Source organism: Protopterus annectens, chromosome 13.part0 (assembly GCF_019279795.1).
Source record: "Protopterus annectens isolate FY-2018-M chromosome 13.part0, PAN1.0, whole genome shotgun sequence".
In the NCBI taxonomy this organism is placed as follows: Eukaryota; Metazoa; Chordata; order Ceratodontiformes; family Protopteridae; genus Protopterus; species Protopterus annectens.
In genome coordinates, this window is record NC_056747.1 from 606,648,527 (window position 1) to 606,673,933 (window position 25,407).

The 25,407-nt window shown below is 44.5% G+C and overlaps 1 protein-coding gene across 1 annotated transcript in view; it reads right to left on the bottom strand.

Moving 5' to 3' along the window:
- Positions 1–25,407, bottom strand: part of GDPD1 (glycerophosphodiester phosphodiesterase domain containing 1) — a 1,104,740-nt gene that overhangs the window by 938,383 nt on the left and 140,950 nt on the right. Inside the window, exon 2 of the mRNA XM_044054272.1 lies at positions 22,928–22,970. Within this exon, the coding sequence (XP_043910207.1) occupies positions 22,928–22,970 (43 nt within the window). The remainder of the gene's footprint in view (positions 1–22,927; positions 22,971–25,407) is intronic.

Sequence of the window (25,407 nt, forward strand, 5' to 3'; positions counted from 1 at the left end):
GTTTGTAGATGGGTCAGCACACAAAACAGAAACAGGCACCACGCAGGTAGGGTATGCAGTTACTACTGCAACTCAGATAATAGAGGCAAGACCACTCCCCGGGAACTTATCCGCTCAAGCAGCAGAACTGATTGCTGTGACAAGGGCATGTCTCCTTTCGGAGGACAGGAATGTCACTATCTATACGGATAGACAATATGCCTTCTCTACGGTACATGTGTTTGCTCAGCAATGGAAAAATAGGAGGATGGTTACAACCTCGGGGAAAGACATCATGCACAAAGAACTAATCCTTGAATTACTACAAGCCGTCCAACGGCCACGGGGTTTGGCCATCTGTAAATGCGCTGCTCATACCCGTGCTAAGGACCCAGTATCACTTGGTAATGCCCTAGCAGACAAAGCAGCCAAAGAGGCAGCTATGTCCAGTACCTTTTCACTTGAAACCACACCTACAGAATTACAACCAACAGATAAGTTTGCTTTGCAAACCTTACAAGTCATGCAGGAACTTAGCACAGTACAGGAAAAACAACGCTGGACTAGGTATGGTGTTAGACAGAACAAATGAATCTATGTGGGACCGGATAATAAATATGTTTTGCCTACTAATCTTTTTAGGTATGCAGTACTAGTTGTGCATGGCCCTTCCCATCTGGGCCCTGCAGCTATGGTTAGAATTATCCACCTTACCTTTTGGACCAAGGGTTTCATTGCATATGCAAAACGTTTTTGTCTATCCTGCATAGTATGTGCTAAATACCACGGGGGAGGGGTCAGAGTTGCTCCGGCATCATTTCCAACACCCCCCTATCCTTTTCATACAATATGTATGGACTTCATCGAATTGACCCCGGCACAACTAAAGAAGTTTGTGTTAGTAATAGTAGATGCATTTACTAAGTGGGTTGAGGCTTTTCCGGTGACACATCCGGATGCTCAATCAGTGGCTAAAATTTTGGTCAATCACATCGTCCCGCACTTTGGACTTCCTACACGCATCTACTCTGACAATGGCACGCATTTTGTCAATCAGATCATTCAGAAACTGTCTACAGTTTTCCAAATTGAATTGAAACACCATGGTGCCTACCACCCACAGTCAGCAGGGTTGGTGGAACGCCATAACGGCATTCTAAAAGGCAAGTTGAGAAAACTCATGGCCGAGACACATCAGTCTTGGATTACCTGTCTACCTCTAGCCCTCCTGTCCATGCGGACAACTCCCACCTCAAAAGGAGTCACCCCATTTGAGTTGTTGTATGGGAGACCTTATTACGTCCCGCAGTGGCAAAATTTGTTGCCTGCGGAACGTGAGGGGGGTGAGGAGATAGCTGAGTACATGAGGAAAATGCTGACCAATACTAACAGCTGTTTAACGAATGATTGTTTTTCAGGTTCAAGAGGCGACAAGATCACGGAAATCAGACCCGCGAGTGGGTCTGGATCAAAATAATAAAAGCAAGAATTGGGCATCCCCAAATGGGAGGCCCCTACCAGGTGCTAATCGCAACTCCAACAGCAGTTCGGATTAAAGAAAGGTCCTCATGGATCCACCTAGCACTGCAAAATCGTAAGACATTTTCAGTTAAATAAAGACTTGAGTTCCCCTGAGGAACAAACAGACAGCAGCAATCATGAAGGACAATAATGAGAATAAGAGAAAATGGTTCTATTGCAATGTTTTATTGTTTATAACTATTGTGATTGTAATATTTCTGTTTTGGACATTTCTGTCTTTTAATGAAGCTAGCCATTCAAAAAGAGACAAACACACCAGCTGGCATCCAAACTTTAATACATATCAAGCGATTAAATATGCATATGCATCCTCAATGAATGTCTCAAATTGTTGGGTATGTACTGCAATACCTACTGTACATAGTGGCTTAATGTTAGGGACAGCCCTCTGGGAACAAATGATACTTGGAATAGTTTGTTGTTTGAAACCACAGAAGTACCACTGAGAGACAAGGTGGCGCTGCCTCTTCTGGGCGCCAAAAGCGCAACAGTGTGTTTTCAAAAGATTGGGAAAGTTAAGGTGGGGCTGAGCCAATGTAATTTGACAATAGTTCATAATTGTACCCTAGAAGGGCAGTGTGAAACCAAGTTTGGAGCTATAAAAAAAGACATCAATGTAAATGATACTAGTTTTGTTGAAAAAATGCTGTATGTATATGGCCTGTTATTTAAGGGGCTAAAGCCAAATGGGAGTTATGAATTTGCAACCAATATTACCATCAAACAAATGATTGTTATTTTATTTGTGGTAGGAAAGCATATAAATGGTTACCATATGGCTGGTCAGGCAGTTGTTTTTTGGGATATCTGATACCAGCTATCAGACACGCAAATGCATTGCCTCAAGGTAAAATACGAAATGCACGTTCTCTTAATAAACCTATTAATCCCGTAGGTAACATTGATACGTCATGGATTTATCACCATGACTTGGCACACGTCAGCAGCAAAGGACTCTCACATATGGACCTAGGCGATGATGTAATTGCTTGGGCTGGTATTTTGCCAGCATATGGGACAGTAAAATCCATCTGGGAACTGAGAAAACTGTCAAAACTGTTAGAGACTCTGAGTAATGCGACATTTTCAGCGCTAGAATTGGTGACGGACGAATTAACGGCGATGAGAACAGTAGTGTTGCAGAACCGTATGGCGCACGATTTCACCCTAGCGGAAAGGAGGTACTTGCGCTCTGATACACGAGGAGTGCTGCTCGTTCATTCCTGATAACGAGCACGCGATTCAGAGCCATCTTGAAATAATTCAACAAGTTTCTGAACTGACTAAACCTGGTCCAAACCCCTTGACTGACTTTCCAAAATCAGTTTGGAAACTGGGGTTCTGTGTTGATGAACATTTTAATTGCTGTATGTGTTGGTGCAATCATATTTTTGCTGCTTGGCTGCTGTTGCATACCATGTATCAAAATGATAATATCGAAGGTTATCTCTGCCAATGCTACAAAAGCATATTTCTCTGATTATGAGAAGGTATACAACGTATCTGGGATTGTGTAAAATAAACAGTATACAAAATGTTGTAAGCAGCGAAATGTGGAAAAATACTGAAGTGAACATATTTTGTATTCTGTATTTAAAGGGTTAAGCAGAAAAATGTTCACTGCGTGCAAACTGAAATGTTCTGGAAAATGTTGATCACTGAGGAATGCAGAAGTTAATCTTAAACTGCTGATAAGAAAGTTAATGGTGCAAGAATAACTGTGGTACTGGCTGGTAAAAACAAGTAATCAAACTATCAATTTTAATGAAAGTCCTCTGTGCTACGTGTATGTACGTGCAGGAGGGTCTATATAAGGAGAACTTAAAGTACAAGTAGCCAGACTGCTGGCATACTACCATCATGTAGCAGGTCTCCATGCATGTAAAATAAAGCTGTTTTACTTGCTTACAAGAACTTGGTGTGATTCTTCCAGAATATGTTAGAAGAGTAAAATCTTTCGACAACTACCAATTTATGAAATTTTAGCACAAACACAAAATCCCTCCAGCTATAAGCAAATACATCAGGAAGGCATTGTAGAGATTTAGCCAGTTAGATCAGAGGTGATGGAGGGAGGGTAACCTGGACTGCAGCAGGGTGTACACTCGAACATCTACATTTATGGTAGGTACAAAACTGTACTATGTTCATCGTGTTACCCTGCTGCAGTCATCACACTCGGGTAGAATCCCAAAGCTAAGGATGGGTGGAGGAGTCATAGAGGGTTAGAGAAGGCTAGAAGGCCCTGCAGAACTGCAGTGACGAAGCCAGCTCTAGTCTTAGAGTAAAGTGTTAAGTGATAGTGTTTGGTAAAGGTGTGTACTGAACTCCAAGTTGCAGCTTCCAAAATCTCCTTGGTTGGAATCCCCCTGAGGAAGGCTGTAGATGTAGCTGTTGCCCTGGTAGAGTGGGGCCTAATGGTAGCAGGAACTGGTTTTCCATGATGGGTATAGCAAAAACGAATGCAATGTCCTATCTATTTGGAAATGGTTTGTTTTGATATAGCCTTCCCTTGTGAAGCTGTAGCATAGGATATAAAGAGCTGGTCAGATTTTCTGAAAACTTTAGTTTTATCCAAGTAGTAATGAAGTTGCCTGTTAATGTCCAAGGAATGCAAGAGTATTTCTCCTTTGTTCTGTGGATTTGGGAAGAAGGTGGGTAAGTGGATGGTTTGATTTAAAGCCACACTGGAAACCACCTTAGAAGGAAGGATTAGTTCACAGAGAAACTCTGTCTTGATGGAAAATGATGAAAGGTTCCACTGCCATTAGTGCCTGCAGCTCTGAGACTCTTCTAGCTGAAGTTACTGCTAGCAGCAGAGCAGTCTTCCATGATGGAAACTGTAGATCTACAGAGAAAGCTGGTTCAAAGGGAGGTAGCGTAAGTTTTTCCAGAACAAAATTGAGGTCCCATGTTGGTGTAGGTGCTCTCCTGGGGGGGGGGGTCCAATGTTTTTTGCCCCTCTGAGGAACTGCCTTAGAAGTGGATGTGAAAATAAGGGTGGGTCCGTGTTGTAGTGGGCTGAAATAGCTGATGCATGGATTTTAATGGAAGAAAAAGAAAGTCCTTTGTGCAACATCTCAGTTAAATACTGTAGAATCTGAGGCATGTGAGGCTGAAGTGTGTTTTGGCCTTTAGCTTGGTTCCAGGCGCAAAACCTTTTCCATTTGTCCGAGTAGGCCTTCCTGGTGCTGGGCCTCCTAGCTTCCAGAATAACATCCATAACTGCTTGGGAAAGAGGAGCTGGCTGGATGCTTAGTTGATTTGCCATGCAGCCAGATTTAAGGTTTTGAGCTGGCTGTGTAGAATCTGATTGTTTTGCTGTGTGAGCAAATGGGCAATTTGTGGTAAAATCCAAGGTGGGCCCTGGGCCATATTCCTTAATAGTGGGTACCAGCGCTAGCGTGGCCAGTCTGGGACTATGAGTATCAGTTGTGGTCTCTCCTTTCTGACTTTCAGAAGCACCTTTGTGAGGAAAGGTAATGGAAGGAAGGCATATACTGTCAGGTTTTTCCAACTGAATGAGAGTGCGTCCAATTTCCAAGCTTGATGGTGAAGTGTCCTTGTACAAAATTTTGTTAGCTGATAGTTTTGGGGGCTGGCAAACAGGTCTATGTCTGGAAGGCCCCATTTTTGAGTTATCATTGCAAATACTTGTGGATCCAGTTTCCACTCGTGGGGATCCATGATGTTTCTGCTGAGGTCGTCTGCCAATGTGTTCTTTTTTCCTAGCAGGAATTGAACTTGTAACTGAACTTGGTAAGCCAGTGCTGTGTTCCACAAGGTCATTGCTTGCCTGCATAGAGGGTAGGAGTGTGTACCCCCTTGTTTGTTTATGTACCACATTACTGTGGTGTTGTCCGTCCTTATTGTAAGTTGTCCTGGATGTAATAGGTTCTTGAAGGCTGTCAGAGCATTCTGTACAGCTAGCATCTCTTTTTGATTGATGTGCAGATTTCTTTGATCTGCAGTCCATATGCCTTGAACGCACTGTCCTGCCATGTGTGCCCCCCAGGCATAGTCCGATGCATCTGTTGTCATAGTTTGCCTGACTGGGGACAAGGTGAAAGGCTGACCCTTGTTGAGGTGACATGCCTGTGACCACCATAGAAACTCCTGTTGTAGACAGGGAATGAGAGATATCATTGTGTCCAAGCTGTGGCTGTGTTGAGACCATACGCTTTTTAGGTACCACTGTAATTTCCTCATATGCAGCTTTGCAAATGGTATTAGTAGTATGCAAGATGCCATGAAGCCCAAGGCCTGCAGAATTTTTCTTGCAGGGAGTTGGGTCTTTGTTGCCATTGTTTTGAAATATTGAGTCAGTTGTAGTTGTTTGTCTGGCATCAGATAAGCCTTCTGGGCCGTTGTATTCAAGCTGGCACCCAGGAATGTCATATTTTGTGAGGGTACTAGTTTTGATTTCTTTTTGTTTACTGTGTACCCCAGGCAACTTAGAAGATGTTTTACAAAAGCCAGATGTTGTAAGAGGATGTCCTTGCTTTCTACTTGGATGAGGCAGTCGTCCAGGTATGGGTATATTTGAATTCCTCTTTGTCTGCAGTATGCAATTACTGGTGCCAAGCATTTTGTGAAGACCCTGGGCACAGTAGATAAGCCAAAGGGCAGTGCAGAGAATTGGTAATGGGTTGAACCTGCAATGAAACAGAGGTATGCTCTGCAACTTTGTCTGATAGGGATATGCAGGTATGCCTCCTTGAGGTCCAACGTTACTAGCCATGCTTTCTTATTCAAAATGGGAAGAAGCTGCTGTAGTGTTAGCATCTTGAATTTGGGTACTTGTAAGAAGGTGTTTAGAACTGAAAGGTCCAGAATTGGTCTCCAGGCATTGTCCTTTCTGGGGACTAGAAAGAGTCTTGAGTAAAATCCTTGGCCTTGCTCTCATGTAGGTACCAGCTGAATGGCTTTCATGTCCATGAGAGCTGTAATTTGTTTTTGTGCCTCTGCCCATTGATTTAGTGGCAGGTTTGGCATTCCTCTTTTCATTGGCAAGGAGTGGAAATGGAATCTGTATCCTCGTGAAATTATGTCTAGGACCCATTTGTCCTTTGTGACAATGTGCCAGTTGTCTGAAAAAAGTGCGAGTTTTCCTCCCAGGGGAGCTGCCAAGAGAGTGTTGCTAGGCCAGATGAGGTGCAAGTCACTGAGTTTGCCTTCTGGTAGTTTGGGACCTGTCTTCTCCTCCCTTCTGTGTTGCAGTGCCCCATTGTCGAGGTTTGTATTGGGCTTGTGGTTGTCCTCTGCCTCTTGGACGTGTGTATTTACCCCTCTGTGGTCTGTCAGTAGCTGGAAAGGACCAATTTTTTGTTGGCCAATTTCTGCTGAAGCGAGGGGGCTGTACCTGTAGAAAATCTTTGACTGTCTGCATAGATTTTGCCTTATCCTCCATTTTCTTTAAGACTTCTTCTGCTTTAACTCCAAATAGAACATCCTGCTGTAAGGGAGCATCTAGAAGCTTTGCTTTAACATGATCAGGCAGAGTTTGTTCCTTTAACCAAGCATGTCTACGTATAACAGACCCAGTGACAGCTGCTCTGCAGGAAGCCTCCAAAGAATCCAACCCACATTGTAAAGTATGTTTGCCCACCTGTTCAGTTGTATGCAACAGATCCTGCATTTCTTTCAATTCAGACTGTTGAGGGAGTGTGCTCATTTTTTGTTTTAACTGAGACATTAGAAATTGCTGATATTTTAGCATGTGAAATTGGCAATTTAGTGCTCTCATAGCTAGAGTGGCTGATGTGTAAACCTTTTTCCCCCACCTGTCTATGGAGTTCCTTTCAGAGGGTACAGGATTTTTTGCCATAGAAGCCTTAGCCCCTTTGGGACCCTGGGAGATAGTCTCTGGATCAGCAACAGGGCTTTTATAAATGAATTTGTGGGAATCAGGCACTCTATAGTATCTGTCTGGTTTGGCTGGAGCAGGAGGCAGAGAATCTGGGTTCAAACTAGATTCTAAGTAAACATCATCCACAATGTCTAAAACTGGGGGGATGGCAAGTGGTCTGTGCTGGGGGAGTAAAAGAAACTCTCTGAGCATTTTCTTTGAGTCAGAGTAGTCCTGACCTTCCCAGTGAAAATGTTCCCTCATAGTGTGTAAAGTTTCCCCAAAGGAGTAGTCTTCAGGAGGAGAAGCTGAGGGAAAAGAATCCTCAGCATCAGAATCTTCATAAGGGGAGAAGGAATAATCTTGGTCCTCAGAGGAGCCTGAGGAAATAGACACTTGATCAGAGGAGGCATAATCTTCCTTTTGTCTAGGCCTTTTGTCGGGTGGGGGTTGGGAACCCCTGATTAAAGAGATTAAATCTTCAGCCATTTTAAGCATCTGTTTCTTAGGCATGGGGCCTTGAAGTGGAGACTGAAGTGCAGTCTTTTTTGGTTTAATAGGAGTCTTAAACTTAGGATACGTTATTATGGTGAGCGTAGTCGGTCTGAAGACGCCTTCAGAAACCGAAGGTGTTTCTGCAGCGCCGACATCTCTTTCTGCAGTGTCGTTGGTAGGGGCTAAACAAAATGGCTGCGTCGGCCTAGCACTCTCTGCCAAAGGCTCTGAAACAGTCTCGGGTTCCAAATCTGCAGTAGTCAGGGGCTGCGACGGAGCCTCACTGAAGACTGGTGAACCGGAGACCGGTCCAGCCGAGGCCTCGGAGTCTGGCTTGGGTCTAGGCTGCCTGTCCTTATCCTTGCGTTTTTTTGTGCACGCCGGTAGTCGGTTGCTCTGACGGCATTGTGTAGTTAAATTTTCTACCGAAGTAGTGTCGTGCGAAATCATTATAGTACACTTATTAAACCTAGCACAAAAACGACAACCAGTGACGTTGTGGTCTGGGCCTAGGCAAGGTATGCAGTAAGAATGAAAATCCTTATGAAGTATTTGCTTCCCACAAGAAATACAATTGTTAACTTTTTCTGACATCGGTCTGAGGCAAGAAAAGTTTCCCCAACGGGGTACTTAGCTTTATTGAAGACTTCGGATCTGAAATTCGACTTCGAAAATCTCTGGAGTCGGCCAACCGGCACTTGCGAACTGCTTCTGCTTCGGGCACCGCGCAGCAAGAAAGACTGAAGAAAATGGCGTCGGATGCATTATATATACCCATGGAGCACTGACGTTAGGGAAGAAGCGACAGCAACCAACGCTGGACCAAGACTTTGGAATTCCGGCCGACTGCGGGGCCGCCTGATGACAGGATAACCCAAGTGTGATGACTGCAACAGGGTAACACAATGAACATCGTGAATTCTGTAGTAGGAACTCTGACAGAATTTCCATATTATTCCCAAAAGTACAACAAAGTACAGTTTTGTACCTACCATAAATGTAGATGTCCGATAGGTATGCATCTGCAGTCCTAACATATGGGTTGTCCTGCCTCAGGCAGCCCTTCGGTCGGCCGGATTCCAAAGTCTGGGTCTGGCCTCGGCTGATGTCGCACTTCACCCGACGCGTCAAAGCTGCTGTTTATTGGGTATAAAGGCATCAGCCGACGCCATTTTCCTCAGTGTTTCTTGCCCCAGATGCCAGGTGCCCTCTAGGAAGGCTAAATTTGGATAAATGCAAATAATTCCAAACAGTAGAGAGCAAACAATATATGTACATATATACAAACAAATACACCATAATAGATTCCCCCAGCTAGCTAAAAGAGGGGTAAATACCCTAGGAATACCACAGAGGGGAAGGAGGGTGGGTAATCCTGACTGCAGATGCATACCTATCGGACATCTACATTTATGGTAGGTACAAAACTCTACTATGTCCTTCAAGGATGCATCTGCAGTCCTAACATATGGGTAGAATACCATAGCCAAACTGGGGGAGGAGGCACTAAGATAAAGATGGTGTAGTTAAGATCCCTTGCAAAACAGCAGTTGCAAAACCTGCTCGGGATCTAGAGTACAAGGGAAGATTATAATGCTTGGCAAATGTATGCACGGAGCTCCAAGTAGCAGCTTCTAAAATGTCTTTGGTAGCCACTCCTCGTAGGAAAGCTGTAGTGGTGGCTGTAGCTCTTGTGGAATGAGGTCTGATATTTTCAGGAGTTGTCTTTCCATGAAAAGAGTAACAGAATCAAATGCAATTTCCTATCCATTTTGAGATTGTCTGTTTTGAAATTGCTTTTCCTTGCATTGCTGTTGCATATGCTACCAGACGCTGGTCAGTTTTTCTGCTGGTCTTAGTTCTGTCCAGATAGTAGCGTAATTGTCTGTGCACATCCAAGGTATGTAGCAGTCTTTCCCCCCTGTTCTGTGGGTTGGGGAAGAATGTAGGTAAATGAATCGCTTGGTTCAATGATACTCTGGAGACCACTTTTGGCATAAAGGTAGGGTTAGTTCTCAGAGAGACTCTATCCTGATGGAAGATAAGGAAGGGTTGTACTGCCATTAATGCCTGTAACTCAGATACCCTTCTTGCTGAAGTGATTGCAAGCAGGAAAGCAGTTTTCCAAGACAAGTACTGTAATTCTGCTGTTGCTGCTGGTTCAAAAGGGGGGAGTGTTAACTTTTCCAGCACAAAGTTGAGATCCCATGTAGGTAAAGGTGGTTTCCTTGGAGGTTTTACATTTTTGATTCCTCTCAAGAACTGCCTGAGTAGTGGATGAGAGAAGACAGGAGGATCCATGTTGTATTCTGCTAAAATTGCTGATGCATGAATCTTAATGGAGGAGTAAGACAGGCCATTGTGGAACAGTTCTGCTAAATATTCCAGGATGTGTCCTATGTTTGCCAATGAGACATTTTCTCCCTTTGTTGCACTCCAAATGAGGTATCTTTTCCACTTGGCTGAATAGGTTTTCCTTGTGGTGGGTTTGCGTGCCTCCAGGATAATGTCCTTAACCCTCTGAGATAAATCTGGGTTATTTGGTTTTATGCAATATTCCAAGCAGCTAGCTGCAGTGTTTTCAAGTTTGGATGTAGGATCTTGTAGTTGTTCTGTGTTAGAAGTAAGGGACATAGAGGTAGAGGCCATGCGTGTGTCCGAGACATGCTTCTCAGTAGCGGGTACCAATGTTGTCTCGGCCAGTCTGGAGCTATCAGGATTACCCTTGGCTGATCCTCTCTGATCTTCAGTAGAACTTTGTACATCAAAGGAAGAGGTGGAAATGCATATGCTGTCAGGTTTTTCCAGCTGAAGGAAAGGGAGTCCACCCTCCAAGCAAGTGGGTGGTATGCTCTTGTGCAGAATTTCTTCAATTGGTGGTTGTGTAGGGAGGCGAACAGGTCTATCTCTGGTAGTCCCCATTTCTTTGTTATGGCTTTGAAGATATCTGGATGCAGCATCCATTCGTGAGCATCCGTGGTAGTTCTGCTTAAGGTGTCTGCTAGAGAATTTTCTTTTCCTGGTACAAATCTGGTCTGAAGTTGAATGTTGAGATTCAGGGCCACATTCCACAGGTCCATTGCCATCCGGCATAGAGGATATGAGTGTGTACCTCCCTGTTTGTTGATGTACCACATGACTGTGGTATTGTCCGTCCTTAGCAGATGACCCTGTTAAAGGAGTGGTCTGAATGCCTGGATCGCATGCTTCACTGCCAGCATCTCCTTTAGATTTATGTGTAGATTCAGCTGGTCTTGGGTCCATAAGCCTTGTATACACTTGTCCACCATGTGCGCTCCCCAGCCTAGGTCTGAGGCGTCCATGGTGATGGTCTGGCTTGGATGAGGTTTGTGGAAAGGCAATCCTGTGTTCAACTGACAGGCCTGAGCCCACCACAGGAATTCTTGCTTCAGGCATGGAATTATTGGAATCTGGGCTTCTAGACTGTTCTTGTGTTGAGACCATACATTCCTTAGGTACCATTGTAACTTTCTCATATGCAGCCTGGCATGCGGAATCAATATTATGCAGGATGCCATGTAACCCAGGGCTTGCAGGACTTTTCTTGCAGTAAGCTGAGTTTGTGTTGTTAATGTCATGAAGTAGACTGGTAGTTGCTTTTGTTTTTCTTCTGTGAGAAAAGCCATCTGAGTTGATGTATCCAGTTCTGCACCCAAGAATGTTATCCTTTGGGATGGTAATAGTCTTGACTTTTGCATGTTGACTGTGTATCCCAAGGCTTGCAACAGTTGTATGACATTTTCCAAATCTTTTGTTAATTTTGTCTTGTTGTCCGCTTGTATTAGGCAGTCGTCCAGGTATGGGTAAATTTGAATTCCCAGAAGCCTGCAATGAGCAATTACTGATGCCAGGCATTTCGTGAATACTCTGAGCGCAGTAGATAAGCCAAAAGGCAATGCTGAGAATTGATAATGCTCTGATCCTGCAAGAAATCTGAGGTGTCTTCTGCAATCTGGCCGTATAGGGACGTGCAGGTATGCCTCCTTGAGATCTAGAGTCACCAGCCAAGACTCCTTGCCCAGCATGGGAAGAAGCTGCTGGAGGGTCAGCATTTTGAATTTTGGAACAATGAGGAATGTGTTCAGTGCGGACAAGTCGAGAATAGGTCTCCATTGATTTTCTTTTCTTGGTACAAGGAAAAGCCTGGAGTAAAATCCTTGGCCTTGTTCCATAGGTGGTACCTTTTTTATAGCTCTCATCCTTAATAAGTTGTTGATTTGTCTTAGAGCGTGTGTTTTTTGGCTTGGTGGTAGGTTTGGCATCCCTCTCTTTTTTGGTAGAGTGTGGAAGTGAAACCTGTAGCCCTTGTCTATTGTTTGTAAAGTCCATTTGTCTCCTGTAATGTAATGCCAGTTGTCGGAAAATAAGGCTAGCTTTCCGCCCAAGGGTGCTTCCAGTTGTTCCCTGGTAGACGGAACCAGAGCCAAGTCATTGTGTCTGCCCTGTGGAAGTGGTTGTAGTTGAATCTGTGGCAGCACTTCTCTGGTTGGTAGGTTGCCACTGACGTGCCCTGTAGGCACCCCTAGATAGACCTCTGCCTCTTGGGCGTCTATTTCTGCCTCTCTGTGCTCTGGAGTTGTCTGGAAAGGACCAATTCTTCGAAGGCCAATTTCTGCTAAACCTCGGAGGTTGGACCTGTAAGAAATCCTTGACTGTTTGGACAGATTTTGCTTTTTCTTCCACCTTCTTTAGAACCTCCTGTGCAGGGGAGCCAAACAAACTTTGTTTCTCCATGGGAGCATCTAGGAGTTTCGACTTAACATGGTCTGGTAAGGATTATTCTTTTAACCAGGCATGCCTTCGAATCACTGTTCCAGTCATAGCTGATCTAAAGGAAGCCTCCAGTGCATCATAGCCACATTTTAAGAAATGGTTACTGACCTGCTGAGAGTTATGTACCAAATCCTGAAGGGACTTGCGGTCTATAGGTTCAGGAGAAGACAGTTTTTTATTTAGCTGGTCTAACAAAAATTCCTGGTACTGAATCATGTGGAATTGACAGTTTAAAGCCCTGGCCGAAAGAGTAGCAGAAGTATAAACCTTTTTACCCCATCTCTCTAATGCTCTAGATTCCCTTTCAGAGGGAAGAGGGTTTTTGGCAGAGGCAGCTGCCACACCTTTAGGGCCCTGTGAAATGGTTTCAGGGTCTGCAACAGGAGCCTTATACAAATGGTAGTGTGTGTCCGGGACCCTGTAATATCTGTCAGGCTTGGCAGGGGCCGGAGGAAGAGAATCAGGGGCAGTACATCATTATATGCATCATCAACAACTGTTAGTACTGGAGGAATGGCTAAAGGCCTATGCTGTGGTAAGTGTAAAAAAGTCCTTAGCGTTTTCCTTGTATCTGAAAAATCCTGGCCCTGCCATTGGAAGTGTTTCCTCATAGCATGCAAGGTTTCCCCAAAGGAAAATTCTTCAGGAGGAGAAGCAGAAGGAATGGAGTCTTCTGCATCAGAATCCTCATAAGGAGAATATGGGCCTTCCTGAGGGTCTGAAATGTCTGAGTCATCCGAGGAATAGTCTGTAGAGACAGGTTCCGGGGGTTCAGTCCTAGGCCTCTTATCTGGAGGGGGCTTAGAGGCCCTGTCTGGGTGCGGTTGGGATCCCCTGATCAAAGAAATGAGATCCTCAGCCAGGCTGAGTATTTGGGAACTAGAGGCAGGCCTATGTGAGGGAGTTTTAGCAGGTAAGGCCTTAGAAGATTTAGCTGCTTTAGCCCTGGCAAAAGCCTTGATAGACATAGAAGCAGGGGGTCTAGCAGCCCCACGTGCAGGGGTAGACATGTCTAAAGGAATAGTGTCTGACAAATCCTGGGTGCCTGCTTCTGTAGCAGTAAATTCAGTAGCAGATTCAGCCATGCTCTGTGAGGGCTCGGCTATCGGAGGCATGCTTTCGGCCGAAGGAAGAACCGGGGACTCGGTTTCAGCCGAAACAGAGACACTCGCGGTTGGCCTAACCGTGGTTTCAGCCGAAACCGCGGGCCGCGAATGTCGGTCCTTTTCCTTACGCTTTTTAGCTAATTGTGTAGTCGGAGTCTCCGACGGCATTTTGTATGCAAAAGCGGGACCAAAAAACTCCTCTGCAAACTCCGACCGACGTCTAAGTGTCCGTCGGTTGAAGGAAGCACAGGCTAGACAAGCTGATACGTCGTGGTCTGGGCCTAAGCAAGGAAGGCAGTAAGAGTGGAAATCCTTATGAGGTATTTGTTTCCCACAAGTTAAACAATTATTTACTTTGTCTGACATCGGCTGAGGCAAGAAAGAGTCCCCAACGGGGTACTTAGCTTTTTAGAAGTCTTCGGTAGTAGAAATCTCTGGATCTGACCGACCGGCACTTGCGAACAGCTTCTGCTTCGGGCACCACGCGGCAAGAAAGACTGAGGAAAATGGCGTCGGCTGATGCCTTTATACCCAATAAACAGCAGCTATGACGTCGGGTGAAGTGCGACATCAGCCGAGGCCAGACCAAGACTTTGGAATCCGGCCGACCGAAGGGCTGCCTGAGGCAGGACAAGCCATATGTTAGGACTGCAGATGCATCCTTGAAGGACATCCGGGTTAGACTGGACAGAAATTTTATTTCACAGGAACAATTGCATTTGAGAGCTTTGGCACACATCTATTAACTATTTCAGATCATGTGCCAATAATAACCAAAACAAAAAAGTATGGTAATGAAGAAAAAAAATCAGACACTGGTGCTTACCTTGCTACCTCTTAAGATGACAAGAATTTAAGAAATGGGTAGTGGAAATTATTTGGGAGTTATTACAGAAGATAGAAATTACTCCAGAAGTTACAGCTAGTGAGTGGGACAAAATGAAAGTGGAGTTTAAAAATATGGTACAAGAAAAAGATACTGTTAAGAAGTAACAAGAATTATTTAGATTGTCTGACAAAAGTATCGCAGAAAAAGGGGAATCTCATAGAACAAGAAGAGGCACAACTCCAGAGAGATAAACAGAAAATAACAGAGTATCTTAACACACACAAGTTTAGAATGATTGCTGTTATACAACTCTTTTTGATAACAACTTCACAGCACAAAAACCTTTAGCACAATGACTTGGACAGCAAAAAGTGGAAAGGGTTGTTGCCAGACTTAGGGAGACCATAGCAAGTAAATTAACCAGAAATCTTGCACAGGTATTACAGGTATTTCAGAAATGTTATGAAAGTTTGTATAAAGCAGAGAAATTAGGAAATCAAGAAAAGCCACAAATAGAAATAGTTATGGAAAACTTAAATAATGAAATGTTAAGAGGTAGATGAGGCTCAACAATTAACAGCTAAGAAAGGAGGAGATGAGATAAAAATGGTGATGTACAATACAACCAATCGGCAGAAAGTCTCCAAGGATAAATGGTTCTCCAACAGAATTCCGGAAGCTAGGAAGGAAGAAAATTATAAAGATCTAGAAAATTTTGTTTAATGGTATTTTAAAAGGAGGAGAAGCACTAACATTCTGGAAGAGTGCTGTGGTGGCTGTAATACCCAAAGAAAGTAAAGACACATCAGATCCAACTTCATATAGGTCCATTTCAATTCTAAACCATGATTATAAAGCGTTTATATCTATAATGGCTAAGAGAATGGCAAAGGTGTTGCCAAAATTAGAAGTTATGTACCTACCATAACGTTCCATGTTAGTTGTCTTCTTCTCGCCTTCTTTCTTGCTGGATGGGTTCGGAGCCGAACCTCGGCTTCGACTCGGCCACTCTAAAAGCTCGAGAGCTAGTTCCACCGGCTCGAGGCTCCCCTATATCCCACAATGCTAGGCGGTAACTCCTCAGATCTCGTTTGTAAGCTAGGCCCAGCTAGGAACATTCCATAATATGGAAGAAAAGGGATAACCCACCTCTATAGGCCTACTGAAAGGTGTCCTAAACCTGACTGAGGAAATATATATATATATATATATATATAAAGGTCACAAACAAACTCCTCTAGGTCTGTCCAGGCTAGGGGGAAGGAGGGTGGGACGCAAGAAAGAAGGCGAGAAGAAGACGACTAACATGGAACGTTATGGTAGGTACATAACTTCTAAATGTTAAGTTGTCTATCTCGCCTTCATTCTTGCTGGATGGGACCGCGTCCCTAGCACCTTGTCCCGGGTGGCCTATCGGAACAGACTCTTGAGTACAGTGGAACCAAAGTTGGCTCGGCCTCTAGAGGCTAAGTCCAACTTATAATGAGAAATGAAGGTATGGGGAAAAGCCCAAGTAGCTGCAGCGCAAATCGAATCAATAGGCAGTCTGCCTTGGAAAGCTATAGATGTAGCTAAAGCTCTAGTTGAATGAGCCCTGGGTTTGGTTGGCAACTGTTGATGTCTGACCTCATACACAAAGGTAATCAAAGAAGTAAGCCATCTAGAAAGAGATACCTTAGAAACTGGAAGGCCCATTCTGCCTTCTGCATAGGAAACAAACAGTTGATCAGACTTCCTAAATTGTTTGGTCCTGTCTAAATAGTACCTAAGTTGGCGATGAACGTCTAACCAATGTAATTTTTGTTCCGATCTGTTCGAATAGTTAGGAAAGAACACAGGAAGATCAATGGTTTCATTCAAATTTGCCGGTGAAGCTATCTTAGGCAAAAAGGATGGGTTGGTACGTAAGGACACCCTATCCTTATGAAACAAAAGATAAGGGGATCGACTACACAGAGCATGAAGTTCAGAGACTCTTCTGGCTGAAGTAATAGCTACCAAAGAGAGTGTTTTCCAAGACAGCAATTTCATTGAGCATGAAGCTGCTGCAGGTTCAAAGGGGGGAAGAATTAAGGAGGTCAGAACCAAGTTGAGATCCCATGGAGGAGGAGGATCCCTGATAGGTGGTTTGAGGAGAAAAACTCCCTTTAAAAAGGCTTTGCAGAGTTTGTGAGACATAATGGAGGACTCTGAGACTCCAACATGAAAGTTAGATATAGCTGCCAATTGAACCTTGATGGTAGAAGGAGACGAACCTGAGTGGAAAAGTTCGGCTAGAAAATCTAGAACTGATTGAATGGAAGCAGTGAAAGGATCTATATCCTTTGAATGCGCCCAATAGGAAAAACGTTTCCACTTACTATGATAAATCTTCCGAGTGGAAGATTTATGATAGGCTACTAAAATATCTCGAACTGAGTGAGATATTAGAGGAAGCCTGGCTAGAGTTGGAATTGGAGAAACCATGCTGTGAGGTTCAGAGAAGGGAGGGAGCGGTGCAACTGACCCGACTGATGGGTCAAGAGGTCTGGAACTGGGTCCAGATGCCAAGGTTGCTCCAACAGATAACGGTGAAGAAATGGGAACCAAACCTGTCGAGGCCAGTAAGGGGCAATGAGGATCATGGAAGCTTTCTGAACGATGGCTTTCTGTATTAGTTGAGATATCAGTGGGAAGGGAGGAAAGGAATACAGAAGTCCCCGGGGCCAATCGTGGACTAGAGCGTCTCTGCTGGGATGGCCTGGTTGGGGAAAGAGGGTGACATAATCGTCGCACTTGCTGTTTTGGGGAGTAGCGAAAAGGTTGCAGCAAGGTCGGCCCCACTTTCGAAAGACTTTGTCCAACACTGAATTCTTCAGAGACCACTCGTGAGGCATGAGAATAGCTCTGCTCAATTTGTCCGCAATCACATTGGACTTCCCGGGAATGTGCGTTGCTAACAGAAACCACTGAGAAGAAATCACCCATTGCCACAGTCTGAGTGTTTCTCAACATAGGGGGTAGGATGGTTCCGCCTTGTTTGTTGATGTACCACACTACAGACATATTGTCTGTCTGAATTGCTATAGTTCCTTTGGGAAGAGAGTCTTGTAGGGCTTACAACGCTAGAAGCACTGCTCTCATCTCCAGGACATTTATGTGCAAGTGGCGTTCGAAAGGTTGCCATATGCCCTGGACCGTCCTGCCCTGGTAATGCCCCCCCCACCCGATCAGGGAGGCATCCGTTGTCAGTGTAGCAACCGGAGGGGAAGGAACAAAGGGTCTTCCTAGGAAGAGCTGGGGGGATGTGACCCACCAAGAAAGATGATTCTTGCACGATTGTGTTATCGCAATGGAATGGGACATTGGAAGTTGTTGGTACGACCATTGTGTGAAGAGCATACATTGTAAGATTCTCATGTGGAATCTGGCTAAAGGAAGGAGAGGGATAGCAGCCGCCATTATTCCTAAGACCTTCAGGGCCAGTCTGACTTTGATTTTGTTGCTCTGCAAAACAAGACAGACTTGTCTGTGTATGTCTGCTATTCTCTGCTCTGTGAGTCTGGCTGACATGCTGACTGTGTCTAGATTTGCGCCTATAAAGGTAATAACACGACAGGGCGACAAGACAGACTTTTCGTAATTTATTGAAATGCCTAGTGTTTGACATGTGTGAAAGGTATAGTCTCTGGCAAGAAGCAGAAGACACTTGGTGGGGGCTGTAAGGAGCCAGTCGTCTAAATACGGAAACACTTGGAATCCTTGACGTCTCAGATGAGAGGCGACCACTGCCATGCATTTGGTAAACACTCGGGGGGGCTGTAGTAAGTCCAAAGGGCAGGGCCCTGAATTGGAAATGACTGGTTCCCAGCCTGAAGCGAAGGAATCTCCTGGAGCGACTGCTCATTTTGATGTGGTAGTACGCATCCTGGAGATCTATAGGGCACATCCAGTTGTCCCGCCCCAAAAGGGGTAGAATGGACTGCAGCGTGACCATCCGAAATTTTGTTTTCTTGACAGACTTGTTCAAGTTGCTGAGATCCAAAATGGGTCTCCAGTCCCCTGTTTTCTTTGGAACCAAAAAGAATTTGGAGTAGATTCCAGACCCTTGTTGGTCTGCTGGAACTAGTTGAATGGCTCTTTTTGCAAGCAGCTTTGATATTTCTAGCGCTGCTTGTTCCCTTTAACTGGGTGGAACGTCTGGAAGGGATTTTTTTGATTGCTTTGGAATGCGAAAGAATGGGATTGTGTAGCCTTCGGAAATGATGGACTGTACCCACTTGTCTTGAGTTAGGGATTGCCAGGCTTCTGGGTACAGAGATAATCTTCCCCCGACTGCCTCCGAAGGTGGACAGTCGGGCAACACCACAGGGATGCTGAAAGGGCTTGTCGGAGAATGTTTCTCGACTGCCCTGATTCTGCGGGCCCCCTCTGCCTCTAGGACGACGTCTACCATTATTGTTCCCCCCTCTGCCTCTAGAGGGGAACTGACTCTGTGCGTCAGGCAAAGCTCCTTGAGATTGTTTGCGGAACCACATCTTTCCCCCCTTCTGGCCTTTGGGGTAAGGCCTAGAAGGAGTAGAAAAATGGACTCTTACGGCAGAGAGAGTCTTGCCTTCCATCTCGCACCTAGTCAGGGTTTCCTTCACTTGAGGACCAAAGAGGGATGATCCATCAAACGGGGAGTTAGTGAAGGACGCCTTGAAAGGGTCCGCAAAATTACATAGCCGCATCCAGGCATGCCGACGTAAGGCCACACCTGTACCTGCCGCTCTACTCGCTCCATCCGCCGCATACGAAAGGAGGCGCATGGAGGAGTTAACTATTGAGTTGAGGGTAGCCAGCTGAGAGTTCATCCTATCATGAAAACCCGCAGCTGTTGGATCCTTTAACATTTCACTCGCTTCCTTGATCAAATCTCTCTGGAGACAAGTGAAATGACACAGGTAGTTCAGCAAGCGCATAGAAAAGGTCGCTGACGAGAACATCCGCTTCCCGTACCTGTCCATAGTCCTAGACTCCTTGTTAGGAGGATGGACAGGTACTGAAGGATCACCTAGATCCTTCTTGGTGGCTGCAGCCACCACCATAGCATCCACAGAGATGCCTTTGGTTAAGAATTCTTTGTCCTTGGGGGCAGTGATAAACTTTGAAGGTCTCCTGGGGGTGGGGTCCACAGAGTCAGGAGCCGTCCAGGCCTTCTTTGCCACCACCTGCATAAGGGGGTCAAAAGGAGGGGACACCCAGGAGGTGGAAGGGCGAGAGCCAAACGCCTCAAGATACACCGATTCATCCTCTGAAGGGTTGAGGGCTGGCCAATTCCCCCTCTGTTTTAGGATCTCGAGGATGTCTGCAAAGGAGACCTCTTCAGAGGGGGAACGAGGGGAACCTTCAGAATCCACTAAATCGGTGTCAGAGGTGGGGACTGGTTCCACAGAATCAGGAGCTGCCCACGCCTTTCGAGCTATCACGTCCATGAGGGGGTCGAAAGGCGGAGACACCCAGGAGGTGGAGGGTCGAGATCCAAAAGCCTCCAGGTATACCGACTCATCCTCGGAGGGATTAATGGAGGGCCAGTTCCCCCTCTGTTTCAGGAGTTCAAGGATGTCTGAAAAAGAGACATCCTCAGAGGGGGATCTTGGCGACCCCTTCGACTCATCTAAGTCGGTATCTGATGTCGTAGACTCAGGGGAGTCTAAGTGCTTCCTCTTGCAGGTCCTCTTACGCGGGGGTTCCCCTGAAGGATCAGGAGAAACCTCGGAAGAGGAAGTTCTTCCCAATGTGGAAACCTGGGGCGATGAATCTCTGGGTCCGGGAGCAAGATAGTGGGAAGAGACATCTACAGGCACCGTAGACGGAGGAGCTAAAGGAACCGACTGCTGACTGAGCTTGGGGGCTAGCACACTCCTCATCACCTCGAAGGCTCCCCTCCCGGGGAGGACCGAGAGCTCCCGCTCCGAATAAACAGGAATCCCCGGCCCCACTGAAAGGGAAGGCTCCGAAGCAGATGTCGGAGCCGAGCTCACCAAGGCCGAAGCCCCGAGAGGGAGAACGAGATCGGACAAGGGTCCGATGCCACTCGCCCCCTCGGAACCGACCAAGGAAGTCCGACGACCGGATCCCTCCAAGGACGGTCTCAAGAAGGAGATAGGAGTCGAAGACGAATTTCTGGAGGGTGTGGAATAGCGGTCGTCTGCTGAGACGGGCTATGGAGCATCTGGGCCAGTGCCTGTGATTTCAGCAGTCTACTCACCACTCTCTCCAAGTCATGGTCTGAGAGTCTGGAAGACCTTGAGGATTGGCTCCGATGGCTCCGCTCCGAAAGTAAGGGAGAGGCCGGAGCCGAGTGGATAGACTCCAGCGAAGGAGATCTAGATCTCTTTCTCGACGGAGCCATCGGAGCCGAAGAACCTTCGGTTCCAGTTGGAGCCGACAGCTTGTCGGCTCCAAGCTGGGTTAGAGATGTGTCAGCTCCAGCCGGAGCAGACACAGGCTTCAAAGCTAGGGTATCGGCTCCAGTCGGAGCCGACACAGGTGCCGAAGCCAGGGTATCGGTGCCGATCGGCACCAATACTAAAACTTCCGAGAAGGAAGGATCGGCTCCGGACGGAGCCGATCTCGACTCCGGTGGAGTCGGAACCAAGGCCACAGACTTGGACACTGAAGGCTGGGCCTTGGATGGCTTTGAGGGCTTCCCGGAGCCGGACTTAGCCGGGGAGCTCTCAGGCTTGAGAAGACCTCTTAGGATCAGTTTATTTCTACGTTCCTGCAGGACTCTCTGGCTGAAAGAGTGGCAAATAGCACAGGAGTCCTGCAGGTGTAGGGGTCCCAGGCAATAAATACAAGAAGTGTGACCGTCTGTCAGAGACATCTTCTGACAGCACGAGTCACACTTCTTAAAGCCTGCGACCCTAGTGTCTTTAGACATGACTGAGTTCTAAACACAAACACACACACACTCAGTCCAAAAAATTACACTAAGTATACAAAAAACTAAGTATAGGGAAATAAACACAGACACACCTAAAACAAATCCTGACAGGAAAATGTTTGGGAGGGTAAGGCCTAAGGCCTGAATAACAGAAAATATGGATAAGGGAACGGAAAACTAACGGGAATAGGGCTAAGTGAATCGGGGAACTAACAAACTATAAATATGAAAATATTAAGGTACTGGGATAGCTAAATATCTTGGAAAAGAGTAATTAAATTCACTTACCAGGAGCTGGCATAAAAGGTGACCTCATGAGCGAAGCGGCAAACGAGATCAGGGTAATCACCGCCTTGCATCATGGGATATGGGGCTGCCTCGAGCTGATAAAAGTGACTCTCGAGCTTAGCAAGTGCCGAGTCGGAGCCGAGGATCGGCTCCGAACCCATCCAGCAAGAATGAAGGCGAGATTGACAACTTAACATCCTATGTTATCACTACAGATCAAGCAAAATACTACTCTGGATGCCTTTAAGGCTAGTACTGATGATTGAATGGGAAAGCACAAACTTATTATCATGTATGGCCCTGCTCCATTTGGGAGGTTAAGAACTTTTAAGTGTGTCTACTTAAAGATGCATATGGTTAGGTATTTTAAGGTTCTTGTGATCACTCTCCTTGTATTGTTCCTATTCTCCTAACATATAACTCAGTAACAATTACAGAAACTTCTTGAAAATTACACACATTATCAGCATTAACTGACAAGACATAAAGATAAATAACAAAATACACAAAAATGAATACTAATTTTCAAGTGCAGCTGACTCCACTATAAAATAAGTAAACAGCCAGTAACTATTTTTCTAGGCACAATAAAAATGAGCACTTTAGAAATGTAGCTGGTCTTTCAGATAAACTGAATGAATATTTATGAAACTATCTTCAACAAACATGCAGATAGATTATTCCTGGAAGTGAGAGAGAACACATGCTTTAAATATTTCCCACTTCACTTTGTTTCCTAAACAGTGTCAGGGAATTCAGAGTTGCTGATCCTAACAGAGCAAATGTCCTTTAACACTTGTTAATGGTAAACCTTGGTCTCTAAAGGGAGACAGAAACATCAGTCTGGCAAATTAAGGTACAGTGAGAGGTAGCAATGCAAAGTTTGTTGCAGAGAACACAGCAATTACCAAGACTGGTGTAACTAAGTGAGCAGAGCAAGAAGGTTGCATACTGTGCGACAAGGAAAAAGAACATTTCAATTGCTTGCCCTGGGCTGTACCAAAAGAAACTTTAGAACTCAGTGGACTTGTCTAGTTAAGAAAATCACATTACAATTTACACAATGAATGAAGACACACCTTCTACTTAGTTCCATCCTTCTCCTAACACAGTATACAGCCATAAACTATACTCACTGTCTAAACGCAGCCATTGTGTTTTCCAAATTCTCTCCTGCTCCTGTGAAAAGATCAGAGAGGAACATCAACATGGACTTCAACAGTGTACAGTGTGGTTCATATTTAAGTGTTCTCTACAATACAAATCAAATATAACAAAGAGATGTGCACTGCACAGTCAACTGAAAGAAGGATGATAATGTTCAGGCTCTAACTCACTCAGCAGCAGTTTTGTGTGACATTCTACTACAACTCAAAACCACAATTGAAGAAAAAGTCACAAAGCTGTCACATCAATTCACATTATTTTCTCTAACTTCTCATCAGTACTACGTAAAGGTGTTTGCTCTGTTTTCAGTCCTAAACGAATATAGTGAATAAAGGCCTCCATTAAGCCTACAAAAAAAAATCAGTGAGAATTTCAAAAATGCCCTTAAAAAACACCTCCTTACTGAATCCTCTTGTAACTGCTAACTCAATAATGGCTAGTGTTTACTTCATTTACATCTAGATGTTTTCTCACAGTATGCTCCTCCACTCATCCACATTCACGAATACAAACTATTCCTTACTTCCATTGATATATCTTTGACATGAATTTTGTACTATTGTACTAATCTTCCTCTTTGTACACTGTACTGTTGTCTTTTCACTCAAGCTAATGCAATTATTATTAATTTAATGTGCTTATTAAACTGCATTCCAAGTAAGCAGATTGTATAATGCTCTACAAGCCCAGGTTGCGACTGAGAAAGGTTAGAAGATCAGTGCACCCACCCAGTCATCAAATACTATGTTATGTACATAAATAAATACATTAAATAAATTATATTCTGAAATAATCCAACAACACCCTCTGTCCAGAAACACCTGGTGTTACTTAAGTACGTAGATATAATCCATACTGAAGTATTAAATCATGATCTGTAACTCCTCAGAGTTGTTTAATGTAGATACTTGAATTATGTCAAACAATTAACAAGGCATAAAATTACAGAAACTGAAAATGACGAATAAAATAACTCAGTTAAACTGTCTACACAGATTCAGATTACTGTCTAAAAAACAATCAGTGATTCAACACTGGCAAAGGTTCAGTTCATATGACGTATAACCCCTAAAAGGAACTGCTCATTCAAGTTCAGAATGCATTCTATAACCAAGCCAGTGCATGCACAACTTCACATAATTTCTTACAACCACTCAGTGGTAATGACTACACAACTTTACCTAATGTTTTATAAACAATCAGCAAGAATGACTTCAAGCTCACATTTCACACTATAACCAATGAGTACCTCTGCTATATGAACTCACACCACAGTATGCACATCAGTGCAACTGATACCCTCCACAAGCTCATATTACATTCAACAAATGCTTAGCAAGGAATTCCAATAGAGGTTCACATTACTTCCAATGACCAGTTAGTGGCAACTGTCAATATAAACTCAAATTACATTACATAACCAATAAGTGGCATTGCCTAGACTAATAGTACAGCCTGCATATACTCAGCAGGAATATCTAAACAAGCTCAAATTACTTTCTATAAAGAGTGGCACTGCCTACACCAAGTTAATTTACACTATATAAGCATTCAATGTCATTGCCTACATAGGATAATGCTACATTCTCTATACATTAGTTCCTATAAAGAGTCACTGGCACTATCCATACAAATTAAAATAAAATTTTATAACCATTCAGCGACACTGCCTACTCAGGCAAATGCCGCATTCTAGACATATAGGATATACCTAGTTATATATTGTTGAAGGCCCCTTTGGTTGACAACGTGTGGTCGACTATACAGATGGTCAACAGGTATACGAGATCGCACAAATCTTGTGGTTAGGAAATATGTCCTTTCTCCAACACTGTACAATCTCGGAGATAGTATACATAATTAGCAGGGGTTTTGGAGGGAGCAGGTAGGCTTGCCCCCTCTCCCTGGAAAAAAATACATTTTATTCTATTTTTTTAACTTGGGTTTTGTACACACCAAGACAGTTGCTGGGCACATTTGCAAAGTTGACATTTTCTGGTCAACATTGTGAATGTCAGCATTTGGGTGTTTAATGAAATTCAGTACGTGTGTGTGTGCACACATCTGTATAGTTATATCCTCAGCATGATTATCTAAACAAACTCGTATACATCCCACAAAGTCAAGGGCATTGCCTATACAAACTCACTTTACATCATATGACCACTCAGAGAGATCATCTACAGAAGTACACATTACATTCTATAGGTAGTCAATGGGACTGTTAAGACAGCGAATCTAACTATATTTTGTAAGTATGCAATTGCAGCCTTTATAAACTCATAATGTCTTATGAGCACATAGTGATGCAGACAGCACAGCCTCTTCTTACATTCTATGATACATCAATGGAAATGCCTACCAAAGCAAGCTCACATTACATTTTATATCCACTCAAGTGGCACCTTTAATTATTCAGTGTAACTGTTCAAGAGCAGAACACCAGTGT